The sequence below is a fragment of the Coregonus lavaretus genome (genome assembly GCF_964263955.1).
Source record: "Coregonus lavaretus genome assembly, chromosome: 15".
Classification (NCBI taxonomy): domain Eukaryota; kingdom Metazoa; phylum Chordata; class Actinopteri; order Salmoniformes; family Salmonidae; genus Coregonus; species Coregonus lavaretus.
Window position 1 is genome coordinate 13,386,994 of NC_140002.1, and position 20,316 is coordinate 13,407,309.

At 44.1% G+C, this 20,316-nt stretch overlaps 1 protein-coding gene across 1 annotated transcript in view; it reads left to right on the forward strand.

Moving 5' to 3' along the window:
* LOC311142622 (glutamate receptor 4-like) overlaps positions 1–19,499 on the forward strand; it is a gene marked incomplete at both ends in the record, with an annotated part of 37,123 nt that extends 17,624 nt beyond the window's left edge. Inside the window, 5 exons of the mRNA XM_084178282.1 lie at positions 8,183–8,381; positions 9,013–9,260; positions 13,602–13,716; positions 15,772–15,909; positions 19,335–19,499. Of these exons, the coding sequence (XP_084034408.1) occupies positions 8,183–8,381; positions 9,013–9,260; positions 13,602–13,716; positions 15,772–15,909; positions 19,335–19,499 (865 nt within the window). The remainder of the gene's footprint in view (positions 1–8,182; positions 8,382–9,012; positions 9,261–13,601; positions 13,717–15,771; positions 15,910–19,334) is intronic.
* Positions 19,500–20,316: the final 817 nt, after the last annotated feature.

Here is a 20,316-nt window from a genome sequence, read left to right on the forward strand (position 1 = left end):
CAGTCTGCTTTCCAACAGACACTGGGAGACAAATGTACCTTTCAGCAGGACAATAACCTAAAACACAAGGCCAAATATACACTGGGGTTGCTTACCAAGATGACATTGAATGTTCCTGAGTGGCCTAGTTACAGTTTTGACTTCAATCAGCTTGAAAGTCAATGGCAAGACTTGAACATTTCTGTCTAGCAATGATCAACAAACATCTTGACAGAGCTTGAAGAATTTTCTAAATAAATGTACCAATATTGTACAACCCATGTGTGCAAAGCTCTTAGAGACTTACCCAGAAAGACTCACAGCTGTGATCGCTGCAAAAGGTGATTCTAACATGTATTGACTCAGGAGTGTGAATACTTATATAAATGATATATTTCTGTATTTCATTTTCAATAAATTTGCACAAATCTATAAAAAAATGTTTTCACTTTGTCATTATGGGGTATTGTGTGTAGATGGGTGAGACAAAACATGTATGTAATCCATGTTGAACTATTGGCTGTTGGCTGTAATGCAACAAAATGTGGAATAAGTCAAGGGGTATGAATACTTTCTGAAGGCACTGTACAGGAAGCCATCTCACATTGATGACATACAGATGTAGGATTTTAATTTGATAACACTTTTGTTGCTGAGAATTTTCTTGTACCGCAGGAAATCCAGATGAGCTTCGTGATTTGCATAAATTCACTGAAAACCCACACTATCACACAGTTACAGTGCATTCGGAAAGTATTCAGAACCCTTGACTTTTTCCACATTTTGTTTTACGTTACAGCCTTATTCTAAAATGGATTAAATAGTTTTTCCCCCCTCATCAATCTACACACAGTACCCCATAGTGATAAAGCAAAAACAGGTTTTTAGACATTTTTGCAAATTTCTAACAAATAAAAAACACAGAAATATCACATTTAAAAACATGTTTTCAGACCCTTTACTCAGTACTTTGTTGAAGCACCTTTGGCAGCAATTAGAGCCTTGAGTCTGAGGTCCTGAGCGCTCGGGAGCAGGTTTTCATCAAGGATCTCTCTGTACTTTGCTCCGTTCATCTTTCCCTCGATCCTGACTAGTCTCCCAGTCCCTGCGGCTGAAAAACACCCCCACAGCATGATGCTGCCACCACCATGCTTCACCATAGGGATGGTGCCAGGTTTCCTCCAGATGTGACGCTTGGCATTCAGGCCAAAGAGTTCAATCTTGGTTTCATCAGACCAGAGAATCTTGTTTCTCATGGTCTGAGAGTCCTTTAGGTGCCTTTTGGCAAACTCCAAGTGGGCTGTCATGTGCATTCTACTGAGGAGTGGCTTCCGTCTGGCCTCTTTACCATAAAGACATGATTGGTGGAGTGCTGCAGAGATGGTTGTCCTTCTGGAAGGTTCTCCCATCTCCACAGAGGAACTCTGGAGCTCTTTCAGAGTGAACATTGGGTTCTTGGTCACCTCCCTGACCAAGGCCCTTCTCCCCTGATTGCAAAGTTTGGCCAGGCGGCCAGCTCTAGGAAGAGTCTTGATGGTTACAAACTGTTTCCATTTAAGAATGATGGAGGCCACTGTGTTCTTGGGGACCTTCAATGCTGAGGACATTTTTTGGTAACCTTCCCCAGATCTGTGCCTTGACACAATCATGTCTCGGAGCTCTACGGACAATTCCTTCGACCTCATGGCTTGGTTTTTGCTCTGACATGCACTGTCAACTGTGGGACCTTATATAGACAGGTGTGTGCCTTTCCAAATCATGTCCAATCAATTGAATTTCCCACAGGTGGACTCCAATCAAGTTGTAGAAACATTTCAAGGATGATCAATGGAAACAGCATGTACCTGAGCTCAATTTCAAGTCTCACAGTGAAGGGTCTGAATGTTTATGTAAATACGATTTTTCTGTTTTCTATTTTTAATACATTTGCAAACATTTCAAAAAACCAGTTTTCGCTTTGTCATTATGGGGTATTGTGTGTAGATTGATGAGGACATTTTTAAAATCAATTTTACAATAAGGCTGTAATTTAACAAAATGTGGAAAAAGTCAATGGGTCTGAATACTTTCCGAATGCAGTATTGCGCTTTTCATGTAGCTTTCTTTTGGCCAGCTAATAGCCTAACCACTGATCAAGCAACATTATGGACTAAATGTTCAAATCCTGTTGCTGCAGGATTATTTTGCTGTGACAACATATGTCAAATTAAGATCCTACATATGTACACAGTCCAATGGGAGATGAAGACCCAGTGGTGAGATGATTGACAGGTCTAAAGGTTATTCGCTACTGATGTTCCATCCTTTACCTTAATGAAGGTTAATCCCAATTCTCAGATATACACACACACACACACACACACAAACACACACATACAAACACACACACACACACACAGAGAGTGAAAGACGTACACACACACGTTTCCCCAAGGCACCCCATAATAATTAATGCAGTAATTAATATCCCTGTGTGCTCGTCTCCGACGGTAATGCCAGATCTCCATGGCAACGGGAGGGAGAGAGGGGAGTGTGTGTGAGTGAAGTGGTGACATGGGAGCACCCTAATTGAGAACAAATCCCAGTTTAGTGTATAAATGGCAGCCTATTCCCTGTATAGTTCTGTATAGTGTATACTGTATAGTGAGTCATATAGGCCCTGGTCAAAAGTAGTGCGCTATATAGGGATAGGATACCATTTGCCATGCACGGCACTGTTTTTGACTCAGGATATTAGACAGATACTACTACATAATTTAGACTATCATAATAATATTCAGAAATATTTTTGGATGCCATAAAAGCACCCAAACATTCTGGCATAGCCAGTATGTTGCCATGTCAACTTATAACTCACTTTTTTTTTTTTGCAAGTGTTGTACGTTCTGTAATAAATATGCTTGTAAGTTTTGGCAACTTTTTTTTGTCCCAAAAATGCTCAGCTAGGTACTGTAAGTCATTATGAACAAATTATATTTTACAACAGCCTGGCTAAACCTTGACCCGTGTTGGTTAACACGCTATCAGATCATCCCCAGAAATATCCATGCACAATTTAAACTGGATGTGATTGGTCTAGTCTTTGCTCACCAGTTGACCTAATTAGATGGGGTGCAATTAGTTTGGCCGTTTTTTTTATGCTGCCTTCCTCTAGTCTGGTCTAATTGAGCAGGTGCGATAGGTTTGGCCTGTTTGGTCAGTGCTGATTGCTTCGGTCTGCCCTACCATTTATATGAGTATCATATTGGCCAGACTGCATCACTTGAGAGAGAGTGTGAGAGAATGTGAATTTGTACAGGCTCATGTAGGGTCAAATAGATTTCCAGGATTTCCAGGTGTTTTTATTCTTAATCAGGGCAGCAATGGAGGGATGGATGGAGGGAGGGAGGGAGGGAGGTAGGGAGAGGAGGATGAGGGAGGAGAAGAGAGGGAGAGGGGGATAGCATGAATAACTAAAGCACTAGCGGCTAGCCTGGGGGCGTATCATGCTGGGAACAGACAACACCTCTTCATTTATTTAGTCTCTTCTCAAGGTCAACCTCTCCTCTCTTTCTCTCTTTCTCTTCTCTCTCTCTCTCTCTCTCTCTCTCTCTCTCTCTCTCTCTCTCTCTCTCTCTCTCTCTCTCTCTCTCTCTCTCTCTCTCTCTCACTCCAAATATACTCTTTATATATCTCTGCTATTATGTTATATTGTACATCAGATGCTGTGATCCTGTCCACAAACACACAACTCATGCAGATATCAAATAATGAAAAGTATGTGTATGGTGAGTCACACACACACATCTCTCTGGCTAACACCGGAGATGTCCCATCATCTCATTCACTTGGATGAGGAAGATACTGCAGTGACAGTTGTGTAGGAATTAAAGTGTGTGCGTGTGTGTGTTTGTCTAATAGTGTGTGTGTTATGAAAGAGTAAGGTCATATGGTCAGTGGAGGACTGGGGCATTTTGACCCTCTATACCTCCATACAGTATGTGTGTTTCAGCAACAGGCTTCTCTGTGTGTGTGTGTGTGTGTGTGTGTGTGTGTGTGTGTGTGTGTGTGTGTGTGTGTGTGTGTGTGTGTGTGTGTGTGTGTGTGTGTGTGTACGTGCATGTGTTTTGTGTGTTTGTGTGTACATGCTTGTGTACATGTGTGTGTTTTGTGTGTGTGTGTGTGTTTTGTGTGTGTGTGTACAGTATGTGTGGGTGTCACCACTTCAATATGTAGGTTGAGCTGGGTTCCAGGCTCCACAAGCTCCACAGGCTCCACAGGCTCCACTGCTAATCGTTTTTCTGTGTAAGGCTAAACCAACCTGATTACAGTGAGGCAGGCCGCTCGGACCGGCCAGAGCAGCAGCAGCCAGCAGCAGCTAGTCTATCCCTGCTTCACTTAGTGACTTAATACACTGGGATACATTAGACAAGTCACCACTCAAGTCACCACACCATCTGAGATGGTATCCTATTCCATAGTGCAATACCTTTGACCAGGGCCCGCAGACAATCACACACGCATGCACACACACACACACACGCACACACAGTGTTCCCCATTGACATCCCCAGTCCTGTCTCCCCCTGTAACACAGCTGTCTCGCTTCCGTCACCCATGTAACATGGATGCTAATCCCAGGGTCAGACTGTACTATTCCCCGTCCCAGAGGGGCAACCGTATGGCAGCGATGATCCCTCCCCTGATAACAACCTCTCCTATCCCCCCCCCCCCCTCCTTCCCCCAGTTCACCATGGCCCATCAGGGTATGCCAATCTGTCAACATGGATGAAAGTCACTGGAGTCACCTCGGATCAACACAGACTGGAGAGAGGGAGAGAGGGAGAGGGAGAGAGAGAGAGAGAGAGAGAGAGAGAGAGAGAGAGAGAGAGAGAGGAGAGAGAGAGAGAGAGAGAGAGAGAGAGAGAGAGAGAGAGAGTGAGAGAGAGGAGAGAGAGAGAGAGAGAGAGAGAGAGAGAGAGAGAGAGTGAGAGAGAGAGAGAGCTGAGAGGGAGAGAGAGAGAGAGAGAGAGAGAGAGAGAGAGAGAGAGAGAGAGAGAGAGAGAGAGAGAGAGAGAGAGAGAGAGAGAGAGAGAGAGAAAGAGAGAGAGAGAGAGAGAGAGAGAGAGAGTCCCCTGGCTAACTCTCTGTCCTTAGTCACAGCTGCTGGCCTCTCGATACCAACGAAAGCAAACCCTACGAGAGGGAGGAAGAGGAGAGAAAGAGAAAGAGGGAGGAGAGAAACTGAGAATAGAGAAGGAGAGATAGAAACGGGAGACAGAAATAAAAGAGATAGAAATAAAGGGAGGATAAGAGAGAGAAAGAGAAAGAACAGGATACTGAGAGAGTGAAAGAAAGGGTGAGAGCGAAACCAAGAGAGAAATAATGATGAAGGTGGAGAGGGAGAGTACCAGAGAGTGAGCGGATGAGGCAGAGAGAGAGAGAGAGAGAGAGAGAGAGAGAGAGAGAGAGAGAGAGAGAGAGAGAGAGAGAGAGAAATTGACGTAATCTGTACTCAAATCCAGAGTTAAAAGAGCGTATAGTTATCTATTCTATAGCATAGCCTGTGTTCAGTTAAACATGCTTTGCTGCTGCGGCTCTTGGTTGGTGAGATCTTTGCTGTGTGTTGGGCAAAAGCACAGCCCCAATGTGACACAGGGTGTGTGTGTGTGTGTGTGTGTGTGTGTGTGTGTGTGTGTGAGAGAGAGAGAGAGAGAGAGAGAGAGAGAGAGAGAGAGAGAGAGAGAGAGAGATTGTAACATGAGACATTGAGACAGGTTGGTGGCATGTTCAAGGGTACGTGATGTGGAGAAACTATAGCTAGCACTGATGGAAATTGAATATTTTAGAAAAGTCCCTTCTTACACCCTTTTCACATTACTGAGCAGAACTGTAATGCACTGGCCTGGGTGCACATCCACCATAGTCGCTGTATGCTGGAAAGAAAGGTCCATGAGAAAATAAAAAAACTGAAATAACCATGCCAGTTCAGCAGAGTACGGTTCGGGGTCGATTAGGGTCTGCACGGTAATGTGAATCATCGGCATCGACGTGTGAAATAGTGTGAAAAGGCTATGAGTGTTTTTTAAACAACAGGAACTGAAGGTTTTTCATAGAGCTTCTCTCTCTCTATGTTTGGTTTGTACCGAGGGCGGAGAGAGAACATTGTTTTTTAACTCCAATGCACCATTTTGTTTGACTCTCCTCATGACCTTCTCCCCACTCGCTTGAGAGTCGGCAAGTTATGTCTCCCACCAACAAACAAGACAAAAACAGAGCTGAACGGAGGGAGCGCTGTGTGACGTCGTCAGTCGCTCTCCAAAGCACTGCCAGCTCTTTTCATCTCACCAATAAACATTGAAAGAAAGAAAGAAAGCCACTTTGCCTTAAGGTGGATCTGAATATGGGTTGGATGGTGTTGTGAGTGTGCAGTCAGTGTGCTCTCAGAGCTCCCCCCTGTGGTAGGTCGGCAGAATAGCAGCCTGTTCCCAAGTTACCTATTGGCACATTGGATAAATTATTGTTATTATTATTATTATTATTATTTATTTATTTTTGTGGGGGGGGGATTTATTTGTTGAGAAAGGACAGTGAAGGGGAGAAAGGAAAAGTAGGAGAGATTGCGAGTCAGAAGGTCTGAGTGGCGCAGTGGTCTAAGGCACTGCATCACAGTGCTAGCTGTGCCACTAGAGATCCTGGTTTGAATCCAGGCTCTGTCGCAGCCGGCAGCGACTGGGAGACTCATGGGCGGCGCACAATTGGCCCAGCATCGTCCAGGGTAGGGGAGGGAATGGCCGGCAGGGATGTAGCTCAGTTGATAGAGCATGGCGTTTGCAACGCCAGGGTTGTGGGTTTGATTCCCACGGGGGGCCAGTATGAAAAAATATATATATATGTATTAACTAACTGTAAGTCGCTCTGGATAAGAGCGTCTGCTAAATGACGTAAATGTAAATGTAAGGTCAGTGGACCGGATTTGAACCCATTCCAACTCTGTCTTTATTATTATTATTATTTTATTTTACCTTTATTTAACTAGGCAAGTCAGTTAAGAACAAATTCTTATTTACAATGACGGCCTACACCGGCCAAACCCGGACGACGCTGGGCCAATTGGGCACCCTATGGGACTCCCAATCACGGCCGGTTGTGATACAGCCTGGAATGGAACCAGGGGCTCTGTAGTGACGCCTCAAGCACTGAGATGCAGTGCCTTAGACCGCTGCGCCACTCGGGAACCCATTCAGTGCATTCGGAAAGTATTCAGACCCCTTGACTTTTTCACATTTTGTTACATTACAGCCTTATTCTAAAATTGATTGACAAAGCAAAAATAGGTTTTTAGATTTGTTTGCAAATATATAAAAATAAAAAACAGAAATATGACATTTACATAAGTACTCAGACCCTTTACTCAGTACTTTGTTGAAGCACCTTTGGCAGCGATTACAGCCTCAAGTCTTTTTGGGTATTACGCTACAAGCTTGGCACACCTGTATTTGGAGAGTATCTCCCATTCCTCTCTGCAGATCCTCTCAAGCTTTGTCAGGTTGAATGGGGAGTGTCGCTGCACAGCTATTTTCAGGTCTCTCCAGAGAGCTTGGTTTTTGCAGACCTTACACAGACAGGTTTGTGCCTTTCCAAATCATGTCCAATCAATTGAATTTACCACAGGTGGACTACAATCAAGTTGTAGAAACATCTCAAGGATGATCAATGGAAACAGGATGCACCTGAGCTCAATTTTGAGTGTCATAGCAAAGGGTCTGAATACTTATGTAAATAAGGTATTTCTGTTTTTTATTTTTATAAATTTGCAAAAATTTAAAAAAAACTCTTTATGCTTTGTTATTATGGGGTATTGTGAGTAGTCAATTTTAGAATAAGGCTGTAACGTAACAAAATGTGGGTCAGCAACTCTAACCGCTAGACCACACAGGTCACCGATAAGTTTGTCTGTAATTCACTTTCACTTCTTAATACAGTTTGTGGATTTGGTTTGTTTTAATTATAATTAGTGTTATTGATGGACTCTGCTCTCTATCACACCCCCTACTCTCCTCACTCTTCTCTTTTTCTCACCACACTCACTCTTTTCTTACTCCTCCTCTCCTCCTTCTCATTCTCACCTCCACACTTCCCTTATTCCTCTCCTTCCTCTCCTCCCCTCCTCACCCTCCTCCCCTCCCCTCTCCTTCCTCCTCTTCCTCTCTCTCTCCCCCAGGTCTCTGTCGGGGCGTATTGTGGGGGGCGTGTGGTGGTTCTTCACCCTCATTATCATCTCCTCCTATACGGCCAACCTGGCTGCCTTCCTCACAGTAGAGAGGATGGTGTCGCCCATAGAGAGTGCTGAGGACCTGGCTAAACAGACAGACATCGCCTACGGTACCCTAGACTCCGGCTCCACTAAAGAGTTCTTCAGGGTGAGTATAGTACTGGACTGGACACCAGCTGTGTCTGTTTTATCATATTATGGCCTTGTCCTAGAGATGTAGGATCTTAATTTGAGCTAGTTACCTACAGCAACAGGAAATGTGAATTATTATGTGGATTATAATTCATGGACATACAAATTTAAAATTAAAGTGTAAGGGAAAATCAAGTCTGTAAATTAAAAACTTCAGAAGCCTTTTAAAAACCTCAAATACAGTACAAGTTTTACATGTCCAGTTCTCCTGGAACAGGGTGATCAAATTAAGATCCTACATCTGTATTTCGTAGGCTTTTTGTGTATGTAGGAATATAAAGTTAAAAGGTGAGTAGTACTGAATGGATCAGCTCACACACACACACACACACACACACAACACCATGTGTAGTACACAATACTGATCAGTTCACCCAAGCATACTCATTCACTGGGGGAGGAGTGTGTGCTTTTACTGTAACAGTTTTCAGACAATACTTACTCCACCAGTAACTCTCTACAGTACACTAACTAACCCCCATGTCCTCCTCTCTATTTTGCTATGCTCTCTCTATGCTCTCTCTCCACACTCCTCCACCTCTACTCTTCCTCCACCCCTCCCCCGATCTGACGCAAAACAACCACAGAGGTCAAAGATCGCGGTCTACGAGAAGATGTGGGGCTACATGAAGTCAGCCGAACCGACTGTGTTTACCAAGAACACACAGGAGGGGGTTGTACGTGTGCGGAAGAGCAAAGGGAAGTACGCTTTCCTGTTGGAGTCAACCATGAACGAGTACACAGAACAGCGGAAACCCTGCGACACCATGAAGGTCGGCGGCAACCTGGACTCCAAAGGATATGGAGTGGCCACCCCCAAAGGTTCACTGTTAAGGTGGGTGGAGTAGTATAACAATATGTCCAAGCTGTGCGTGTTGTTATGTTATTCCACCTTCCCTGGCGTGCTGCCTGATCATGTAAAATAACGCTCATTTAACGCTCATGTAACGCTCATGTAACACTTATTTTATTTTTTATTTTGTTTGCGTTTGGTTTGAATGCTTTTTTCATGCATAGTGATTGTGAAGGTGAAGGTAGTGGCTTTTACATTTGTGTTTGGTCTGCATGCGGTCATGGCAACAGTTGTTTTTGTTGCAGCTCTACTTCTTCGTTGTCAGGTGATGTTTGTGCTGCTTTATGTTGGTGTGCCAGTGGGAGTTGAAACAGCATGTTGAAACTATGCATAAATGCCCTAGATAAGTCTAAATATGACTCTAATATATTACTATGACCAATGTTGCACAATTCTGGCAACTTTCCCAAAATTCCTGGATTTCCTGCTTATTCCCTCCTGAATCCGGGAATATTCCGAACTGGGATTTAGGGAACACCTGGGAATTTTGGGAAGGTTAACGGAATGTTGCAACCCTAACTGTACTAAATAGGGAATAGAGTGCTATTTGGGATGTAGACATAGTTAATGTCATATGAGATGGTGGGATATAAGTGATGTGAATGCGAGCCATGTCAATGCTCAGTCCTGTCTGACTTGGCTAGACTGGAGCTGCTTTATACACACAGTGGAATTTACAGACTTGCCTAAAAATAAAGAATTCCCAGTCACTGCTGGGAGTTACAGTTTCACTTCGCCAAAACGAGTGTGTGTGTGTGTGTGTGTTCCTACGTGTACTAGGCACAATTTCATTAATCCATTGCCAAAGGACTGATAAAAAATTTTTGGGAGGGAAAATACACTGCAAATTATAAAAGCAAACAAACACCCCTTAGCAAGTTATCTCAGTCGATACTATAATGCTCAGACTATCAATTACTGAATACTGCTTCCGGTTTACCATATATCCTTTAATAAATGGAAAATGAAACATATAGCCATGATCACATGTAAACTGTAGAGAGGAGAACTTCAGTGCATAATGTAAACTATAGATCTATGTTGTTGACCACCTGACCCTTGATAGAACCTACAGAGCATTCTGTCTCTCTCAATCAATCAATCAATCAAGTTTATTTTATAAAGCCCTTTTTACATCAGCAGTTGCCACAAAGTGCTTTACAGACAAAGGTTGATAAAAGGTCAAAAACACAGTTCTGATAAATGTAACAGTTGCATAATGGAGTGGGATACTCAATACTTTTTGACTGGCATGTGTTTGAGTGGTCATAACAGACGTTTGCGCAATTGTACAATCAAAGGGAAATTTGCTTTGTACAAGCAAGAGTTGGAATGTGCATTGCTTTTCTTTTTAAATAAATTGATCCAGCAACAATTATGTGACAAGTGAATTAACACCCACAAAAACAGGAACATAATGGCTGGAAAGTGGGGAATCCTGAGGTGGGCTGGAAATGCGCATTGCTAGACACACAGACGCAAGCACGCACGCACACACACTATTTCCACTGAACTCATCTGAATCCAACACCAATCCTTCCCCATCTGTAAATTCCACTGACAATGCTTCTCTAGAAGGCAACAACATGGGTTTGCAATGCAAGCAACAACTGGTGCAGGGTTTACCCACTGTTTTCAGCAAGAGGAGTCACTGACAGATCATGGTAGTTCCCGATGGAGGCCATTTTTTTTCAGTATTATTATCGGTTGCTTTCCCCTGCTCAGACGTTGCATGCATCAACCAATGGTTGCGTGCCATTTCATCGACTGTGTCATTACTGACAAATTGCTATAACATATGATGTGGTTAGCTGATACGTAAAATACCTATCCAGGCATTGTAAGATCTGGCAGGCGTCAGCAATGCCTGGGCAAAGGAACGCGCCCATCATCTTCTGTCAGTCACTTCTCCTGGTCACCATGGAAACCCACCAATCAGCATGCAGAGCAGCTATATTGTCAGACAAGGCTGCAATTTCACACGGCATTAACCCTAAAGTGACTTTAAAAGGGTTAGTTTAATTATATTTTTATACTTCTCTTCTCATCAGCTTTTACTGAAATATTTATTTTACTAATGTTTCTATCAGTTATATTTCTGTCTCTCTCATTTATGGTGTGTACTTGATGTTACTGCAATGTACAGTCTTGGTCAAAAGTTTTGAGAATGACACAAGTATTGGTCTTCACAAAGTTTGCTGCTTCAGTGTTTTTAGATATTTTTGTCAGATGTTACTATGGTATGCAAAGTGTCAATATTTGCAGTGCTGACCCTTCTTTTTCAAGACCTCTGCAATCTGCCCTGGCATGCTGTCAATTAACTTCTGGGCCACATCCTGACTGATGGCAGCCCATTCTTGCATAATCAATGCTTGGAGTTTGTCAGAATTTGTGGGGTTTTGTTTGTCCACCCGCCTCTTGAGGATTGACCACAAGTTCTCAATGGGATTAAGGTCTGGGGAGTTTCCTGGCCATGGACCCAAGATTTCGATGTTTTGTTCCCAGAGCCACTTAGTTATCACTTTTGCCTTATGGCAAGGTGCTCCATCATGCTGGAAAAGGCATTGTTCGTCACCAAACTGTTCTTGGATGGTTGGGAGAAGTTGCTCTCGGAGGATGTGTTGGTACCATTCTTTATTCATGGCTGTGTGCTTAGGAAAAATTGTGAGTGAGCCCACTCCCTTGGCTGAGAAGCAACCCCACACATGAATGGTCTCAGGATGCTTTACTGTTGGCATGACACAGGACTGATGGTAGCGCTCACCTTGTCTTCTCCAGACAAGCTTTTTTCTGGATGCCCCAAACAATCAGAAAGGGGATTCATCAGAGAAAATGACTTTACCCCAGTCCTCAGCAGTCCAATCCCTGTACCTTTTGCAGAATATCAGTCTGTCCCTGATGTTTTTCCTGGAGAGAAGTGGCTTCCTCGCTGCCCTTCTTGACACCAGGCCATCCTCCAAAAGTCTTCGCCTCTCTGTGCGTGCAGATGCACTCACACCTGCCTGCTGCCATTCCTGAGCAAGCTATACACTGGTGGTGCCCCGATCCCGCAGCTAAATCAACTTTAGGAGACGGTCCTGGCGCTTGCTGGACTTTCTTGGGCGCCCTGAAGCATTCTTCACAACAATTGAACCTCTCTCCTTGTAGTTCTTGATGATCCGATAAATGGTTGATTTAGGTGCAATCTTACTAGCAGCAATATCCTTGCCTGTGAAGCCCTTTTTGTGCAAAGCAATGATGACGGCAAGTGTTTCCTTGCAGGAAACCATGGTTAACAGAGGAAGAACAATGATTTCAAGCACCACCCTCCTTTTAAAGCTTCCAGTCTGTTATTCTAACTCAATCAGCATGACAGAGTTATCTCCAGCCTTGTCCTCATCAACACTCTCACCTGTGTTAATGAGAGAATCACTGACATCACTGTCTGCATCACTGTCTGCTGGTCCTTTTGTGGCAGGGCTGAAATGCAGTGGAAATGTTTTTGGGGGATTAAGTTCATTTTCATGGCAAAGAGGGACTTTGCAATTAATTGCAATTCATCTGATCACTCTTCATAACATTCTGGAGTATATGCAAATTGCCATCATAAAAACTGAGGCAGCAGACTTTGCGAAAATTAATATTTGTGTAATTCTCAAAACTTTTGACCACGACTGTAGAGTTAAAAGGCACTGAATGCACGTGGACAAATCTCTCTTGATGCAAGTTTTACTCCCCTGAATCAAAATATACAGTATATATAACATGACGTTACTATACAATCATTTCCCTATGGGCCCTGGTCAATATATGCACTATATAGAGAACAGGGTGCCATTTTGGACGAACAATATGTGTAATGGAGTCTAACCATCAATCAAGTTGTGTAAAGAAATACAAAATACATTCTGGTCAGTGGCCACAGGGATAAAACCAAGGGGAAAAATGTAGATTTAAGTGTAATTTACTGTAATTTAGTTTCCTTGGATAAAACTCTGAAGTGAACCAAGTCCCAACGAGAGGATTGTCCGTTCTGTGTATGAGGGTCCAATCTGTGGGGCAAGTACAAATTTCCACTGAAGTCTAAATTTAACTTAGTTTCCCATTGGCATCAATGCATGACTAATTGAAAATGTTTGACTTAAGTGGAAGTTAGGCTTTGTCCCCTGTGTATGGATTGAGGGTGGGAGAGTGAGGGAGGGTTTATTGTTACAGATAGAACATTAACACACCCCTATTTCCACCCTTGTGCCCCCTTTACAATCCCCCCCTTCCCCCTCCTATCCCTAATTGGATGCTATTGACTCACCTTCACTCACCCAAATATGTTTTATCGTTTTCAAGAAGCGCAGTTAACCTGGCAGTGTTAAAACTGAATGAACAAGGCCTGTTGGACAAATTGAAAAACAAGTGGTGGTACGACAAGGGAGAGTGTGGCAGCGGCGGAGGTGGCGAGAAGGTTAGCCACCCGTGTGTCAGCCCCATGCCGATTGGGTAAAACTGTTGCCGTGGTAATGGGGGCATCTGCCGGGGTGACACCCATCCAGCCAATAGTTGAGGCTTCACAGTAACGGCCTTCGATTGGTTGTTGTGAGATAGGCCCCGGCAGTATGTGCCCGTTCCAGAAAGCGATGCAGTGGGGGCCCCATGTATATGTCTGTAGCGCTCAGCCCCTCAGGCGCCCCCTCCTCTACCACGAGCATAGAGACATGTAAACCAATGGGGCCCCTGTCTCCGTCACTTCCAGCTGTTAAGTGCTCTGTATGGGCTCTTTAGGTTTCTGACTGAATAACATAAAATAACATGTCCTATGATGTTATTTATGTTATTTCCCCCTCCCCCCTGACCCTTCCCCGACCCCTCGACCTCACACGTGCGGTTTCGAAGAACTCCGGTAAACCTAGCCGTGTTGAAACTGAGTGAATCAGGCATCTTAGACAAGCTGAAAAACAAATGGTGGTACGATAAGGGCGAGTGTGGACCCACGGCCTCAGGAAGTAAGGTCAGTCTCCTGCAAGTCCTGGGACCACACCTCCTCACTGACTGTTCTGATGTCCCACTGATGAACCCATCGCAGACAGACAGACAGACAGACAGACAGACAGACAGACAGATAGGAAGACAGGCAGGCCGACAGAGAGATTGGTAGGCATGCAGGCAGATAGGGAGACAGGAGAGCAGGCAGGCAGGCTGACACACACACACAAACATAGGACAGAGAGACTGAAGGCGTAGCCTGAGGGATACAACACATCAAACTAGAAGGCATGCTCACAATTCAGTGGTAGAAACAGCACAGCAATGTATGAAATGATGAGACCTGCAGGATCACATTCATATGGTTGTTACCTGTATCTGTGCCACACTTAGTAGGGCACTTAGCAATGAATGTATTCAAGTTGTGCAGTTGTGATGTCCCGGCAGATTATTAGTATCATATAATTAGAATGAGTAGAACAGGCTTGAAACCTATTATTTTTCAATGTTAGTATGCCAGTCATTCTAGCCCACTCTAGATTGGATATAGCAAGTTTATCAGTTGGGCACTACTCAAGCATGTAATGAGAACTCCTGCCTCAGCAAAGCAGCATGTAAACGCCTTAGCAGCAAAACAACTTTTCAATCAAGTCCTTGTCAAGTGTACAGTATTTCCTTGTCAAGTATAATTAAAAAGTATTTATCCAGTTTTGTTTGAATGTGCTCACTCACACACTCCCATCAGCAGTAGATCAGATGCATGACAAGGCAAGGCAGTGTTTAGTGAAGTCTCTAACCTGAACAGATTCCTTTTGAAAAGAAAGCCTCCTACTTTAGGAGCAGGTAACTAACCTGCTCCCAAAGAGGAGATAAGAAATGTGAGAGAGCTGCTCTCGTGTGTCTTAAAGCACAGCGTCTAATTACAAAATGACAATAAGCAGAGATAACAGAGGGCTAGGGAGCTACTTGAGAGTTTAGACTGAGGAAAAAACAGCCTGTTGACAATTGTTGACAGCTAGCAAACTAGAATAATTGTGTTCCTCTTTAATTGCTGTAAAAACATCATAGTCACGCTTTAGATTGGTTGGCATGGTAACTTCATGATGATAACGGCTAAAGCGCTAGCCACAGAGCTCAGAGCTAGAGAAGGTCTGAACTGGAAAGTGTGTTTGTGTGTGTTTTTGTGTGTGTGTGTGTGACACACACACACACACACAAACACACTTTCCAGTTCAGACCTTCTAGCTGTCAACAATTGTCAACAGGCAGTTTTTTCCTCAGTCTAAACTCTCAGGTAGCTCCCTAGCCCTCTGTTATCTGTGTTTGTGTGTGTGTGTAACAAAGTGTGTGTGTGTGTGTGTTAGATTTGTTAACTTTGTATTTGTGTACTTGTGTTGTAATGTGTAATATAATTGCCTGGTATTTTATGTATGAGTATGTATGTGAGTCTGTGTTTGCGTTTATGTGTTCTCAGCCCCCCACCACTGTCACACCGCTGACATCCTGTCTGCCCTGTGTCTCTCCTCCAACCCCCCAGGACAAGTCGTCCCAGGCCCTGTCGTTGAGCAACGTGGCGGGGGTCTTCTATATCCTTGTGGGGGGCCTGGGCCTGGCCATGCTGGTGGCCCTCATTGAATTCTGCTACAAGTCCCGGAACGAGGCCAAGCGAATGAAGGTGGAGGCACCGATGTCTGAACACCACCACCCAAACCACCACCACCACCTCCCCCACCACCTAACCCCTAGCAGCCCCCGGCCCAGCTGCTCCAGCCCCAGAACAAGCCCTCACCCCAGTCACAGTCCTGGCTATAGTCCCGGCCACACCCCCAGCCCTTCCCCAAGCACCCACAACTTAGCCACGTATAGTGAGGTTTTCGACGGGTATGGGAGCGATGATGGGAGCGATGGGGATGTTATGATATAATGCCAGTATAGGAAAAGCCTCCTCCATCCCCCACCCACCCCTCTAGGCCCCCCTCCTGTGGTACTGTAAGTTGAACCTCCCTTATTGGCCGCTAGCTAGCTTGCCGTGCTGCTGATTAACTGTGCAACCGGTGGCAATGCTTCCTTTACTTCCTCTGCCTTGTGATTCGCTCGTTTGTGTTCATGTGACGTACTCGTCTGTCTCTTTTCTTCCCGGCGGGGGCTTTAAGATGGCCGCCGTTTCTATTGTCTGTTTGGCTTGTTTGGCTGCAGACAATGTCCCATGCTGTTGACTGTGACTAGGGTTGCACATTTCTGGAAACGTTCCTAAAATTCCCACGTTTTACAGAAATCCCGGTTGCAGGAATCCCTCCCTGCTTATTCCCCACTGATTCTGGGAATCTTCCAACTGGGAAGATATTATTCCCATGTTTTCCAGAAATCCTAGTTGGATTCCCTCCCTACTTATTCACTCTGGGAATACACCAATAAGGATTTCTGGGAATTTGGGGAAAGTTTCCCAGATTTCCCAGAAATTCTCAGGTTTTCTCGAAATCCCCTCTCTGCTTATTTCCTTCTTATTCTGGGAATCCTCCAACCTGGATTGTTTGGGAAAGTTTCTGGAATTTCACAACCCTAACTATGACACACACAGGCACCTGCTAGCATCGCACATGGCCATGGTGCCCTGTCTAAACCAGGGGCATCAGTTGGGTATGGCAAGGTATGGCAGACTAAAATCATTCCAATCCTGATTAAAATGCAATGGCTGTTTAACGTAATGGAGGACTGGCTTTAGGACCATGGGGAGCATTGCTCGGAGAGCAGCTGCCAACCTGTGCCCTTTTCTCTTACTTTTAGTAAGCAGAGGGCAGAGACAGTGCCAGCTTGCTTTGCCAGTCAGCCGTTTAGGCAGTGCGCCGAATTGCTTTGAATTTGATGTCGGTATTTGAACTCGGCCTTGTAAACCTTATTTTAATCTGATAGCCAGGGATTAATTGAATTGGGAACTTGGAGGTGGGGAAGCCTTCCTTTGTGTTGACCATTCAAAACCAAAAGCTATTTTATTGTTATTAAAATATAGGCTGTGATAGCTGTCGGCCTAATTTATATTTACGTTCATTTGCCCAGTAGGCTAGTGCAATTTAGGTTTCATGTATTGGTATGAACATAAACACAACTGAACAACTTTCTATTTAGAGCATTTCCCCAAAATACATGTCCTGTTTTTGGCTTCAAAGAAAATAACAATTGTAGGCTATAACAAATGTACATTGTCATGCAGTGACAGAATTATAATTGACATAACTATTTTTACTTCTTGCTGTAGGCCTACATCATCATCATCCTCTGCCTGCATCCCTACCTGTAGCCTACCTGCATCCCTACCTGTAGCCTACCTGTAGCCTACCTGCATCCCTACCTGTAGCCTACCTGCATCCCTACCTGTAGCCTACCTGCATCCCTACCTGTAGCGTACCTGCATCCCTACCTGTAGCCTACCTGCATCCCTACCTGTAGCCTACCTGTAGCCTACCTGTCTCTGGTATAAAGCATTTCCACCTCTCACTCTATCAGTCTTGCTTGTCCATCTTCCTCAATTAAATTCTTACAGATCAATCTTTCTGGCAAAATGTCATTAAATATTGTTAAGTTATTTAGCTATGGTGTGGATGTAGGGCTGTTTTTGAAATACAATAATCACCTAGACAGTGCAACTACTGCGTGGGCAACACAATAATATCAGAGACAAGCTGGTCCGGGGAATGATGTGCAGTCAATATTCTCAGAGCTGCCTTGTTGATACAAAATGTTTCAATATTCTCAGAGCCACCTTGTTGATACAAAATGTTTCAATATTGTCAGAGCCACCTTGTTCGTTGATACAATGTTTAAATATTGTCAGAGCCACCTTGTTGATGTTGGTGGGAAGCGCAGGAGACAATGATACTGTCAAGGGTGGCTTCATAGCCTATAGCAGGCAATCTTTTTCATGTGGAGTGCCAATTTACAATTAATCCTACCATTTTTAAAGATCTGATTACCAGTTATGATTTTCATATACAGATTGTAGGCCACATAACTGTGGCCCCACATTTATTTACTGCCCACAAATTAAACAAATGATATAGCTGGCTACTAGACAGATGCTGTCCACCCCCCTTTGCTGAACTGACACCACTGATCTAAAGCAGACGATATAAGAAAGGAGAACCACAGGTTTTAATGAGAAAACAGCCCCAAGTACACATAAAGTTAGATAAAGCAATATAACACCATACATTATTGGGGCGTTAAAGACTAAAGTAAGTGGAAACTAACTGCCCCTCTAAGAGCTATATTGACTTGAGCTCCTATCTCTAAGATATTTCCCTCGGGTCCAGCGATATTAGACTTGCAGATCTACAGTCCCAGCACAGTATGTGTCTGACGTGGTTATGTGTCTCCTGTCGGTGCTATAGGCCACCTCTCTCAGCTCTCTCTTCATTTCCTTTACTGTTGCTTGGTCAGCTGCCCTGTCGTCCCTCGCCCACACAGAAATCATCCAATGTCTAATAACCATAGTAGTCAATGGTAGTCTTGTATCAAATGTGCACATAAAGTGGTGTTATAAGATATTATTATTGAATGGCCATGATGGATGCCCTGTGATTCTATGGTGTGACGTTAGATGTAGTTACTGTACTATATTCATCACCAACATTATCCATCTTCATGATGCTTCCTGATCTTACAATTGTTAGTGTAATTTTGTCAGAGTATACCTAGATGAGCTGACATGTTTTTCTCTGTCCCTCTCTTCCCGTTTCTTTCTCTCTCACTATTCACTCCCTCTCTCTCTCTCTCTCTCTCTCTCTCTCTCTCTTTCTCTCTCTCTCTCTCTCTCTCTCTCTCTCTCTCTCTCTCTCTCTCTCTCTCTCTCTCTCTCTCTCTCTCTCTCTCTCTCTCTCTCTCTCTCTCTCTCTCTCGCTTTCTCTCTCTCTCTCTCCCTCTCTCTCTTTCTCTCTCTCTCTCTCTCTCTCTCTCTCTCTCTCTCTCTCTCTCTGTCTCTCTCTGTCCCCCCCTCTATTTTTCTTATATTCATCTCTTCTCTTTCTCACTACCCCCCGCCCCCCCTCTCTCTGTCTCTATCCCCCCTTTCTCTTTCTGCCCCCCCCCCCCCATTCCAATTCCCAGCTGACCTTCACGGAGGCCATGAGGAACAAGGCACGCCTGTCGATCACAGGCAGTGTGGGGGAGAATGGGCGCGTCCTGACGCCCGACTGTCCCAAAGCGGTCCACTCGGGCCCCTCACTCCGCCAGAGCTCCGGCCTGGCCTTGGTCTCCTCTGAGCTCCCGTGAAAACCAAAAACCTTCCAAGTGCCTTAAAAACGACAAACCCACAACCACCATATACCACAAAGACACAGGACAAACACCACCCTAACCGGACACCACCACCAGTGTGTGGGCAGACAGGGACTAACTAACATTGTGGAAGTTTTTTAATGTAGCAGAGATTGGACTTTGCAATTTGAGGATGTAGTGAATCGGTGGCCATTTTGGAAGGAGTTCAGTGGAAAAGTACAATCTGGATTTTCACTGTGTGGCCAAGTGAGGGCTAATTTTAATCAAGCTGCCATTTTCAGGTGCAGAGGTGGAGATTGCATCTGAGATGTCCCTCTCAAGACCCTGTGCCAACTTACCATACCTCCCACTTGTGAAGAAAGTGCAGGAGGAATTGAGAGTGATGTGAAAATGAAAAATAAAGACCAGAAAACGGTCAACTTGAAACGTGTAACTGTGGATCCGTGGGTTGCTGACTGAATTGGCAAACTGAATCACAATCAAGATTGTTTTCCAAAAGTGGACAATTGTTACCAGACGAGAGCAGTGTTCAAAAGACAACTGTCAGACAACAATCTCACTGAATATCAATAACTGACATCATGTGGGGGAGTGTCTCCCATTGTCACCATGGAGATAAAAACTGTAATTATTAATAAACTACAATAATTATATTAATAATAAATATATGATAAATAAACTGTGAAGATTTAGTAAATATGTATATTCTGTGAAGACAAAGCTAAAGAAAAAAGATTTGCTGTACATAGAGGAGACTGTATAACATGCTTGCTTTTTAAGCAGATGTAAATAGCTGATTTAGTAGTGGACA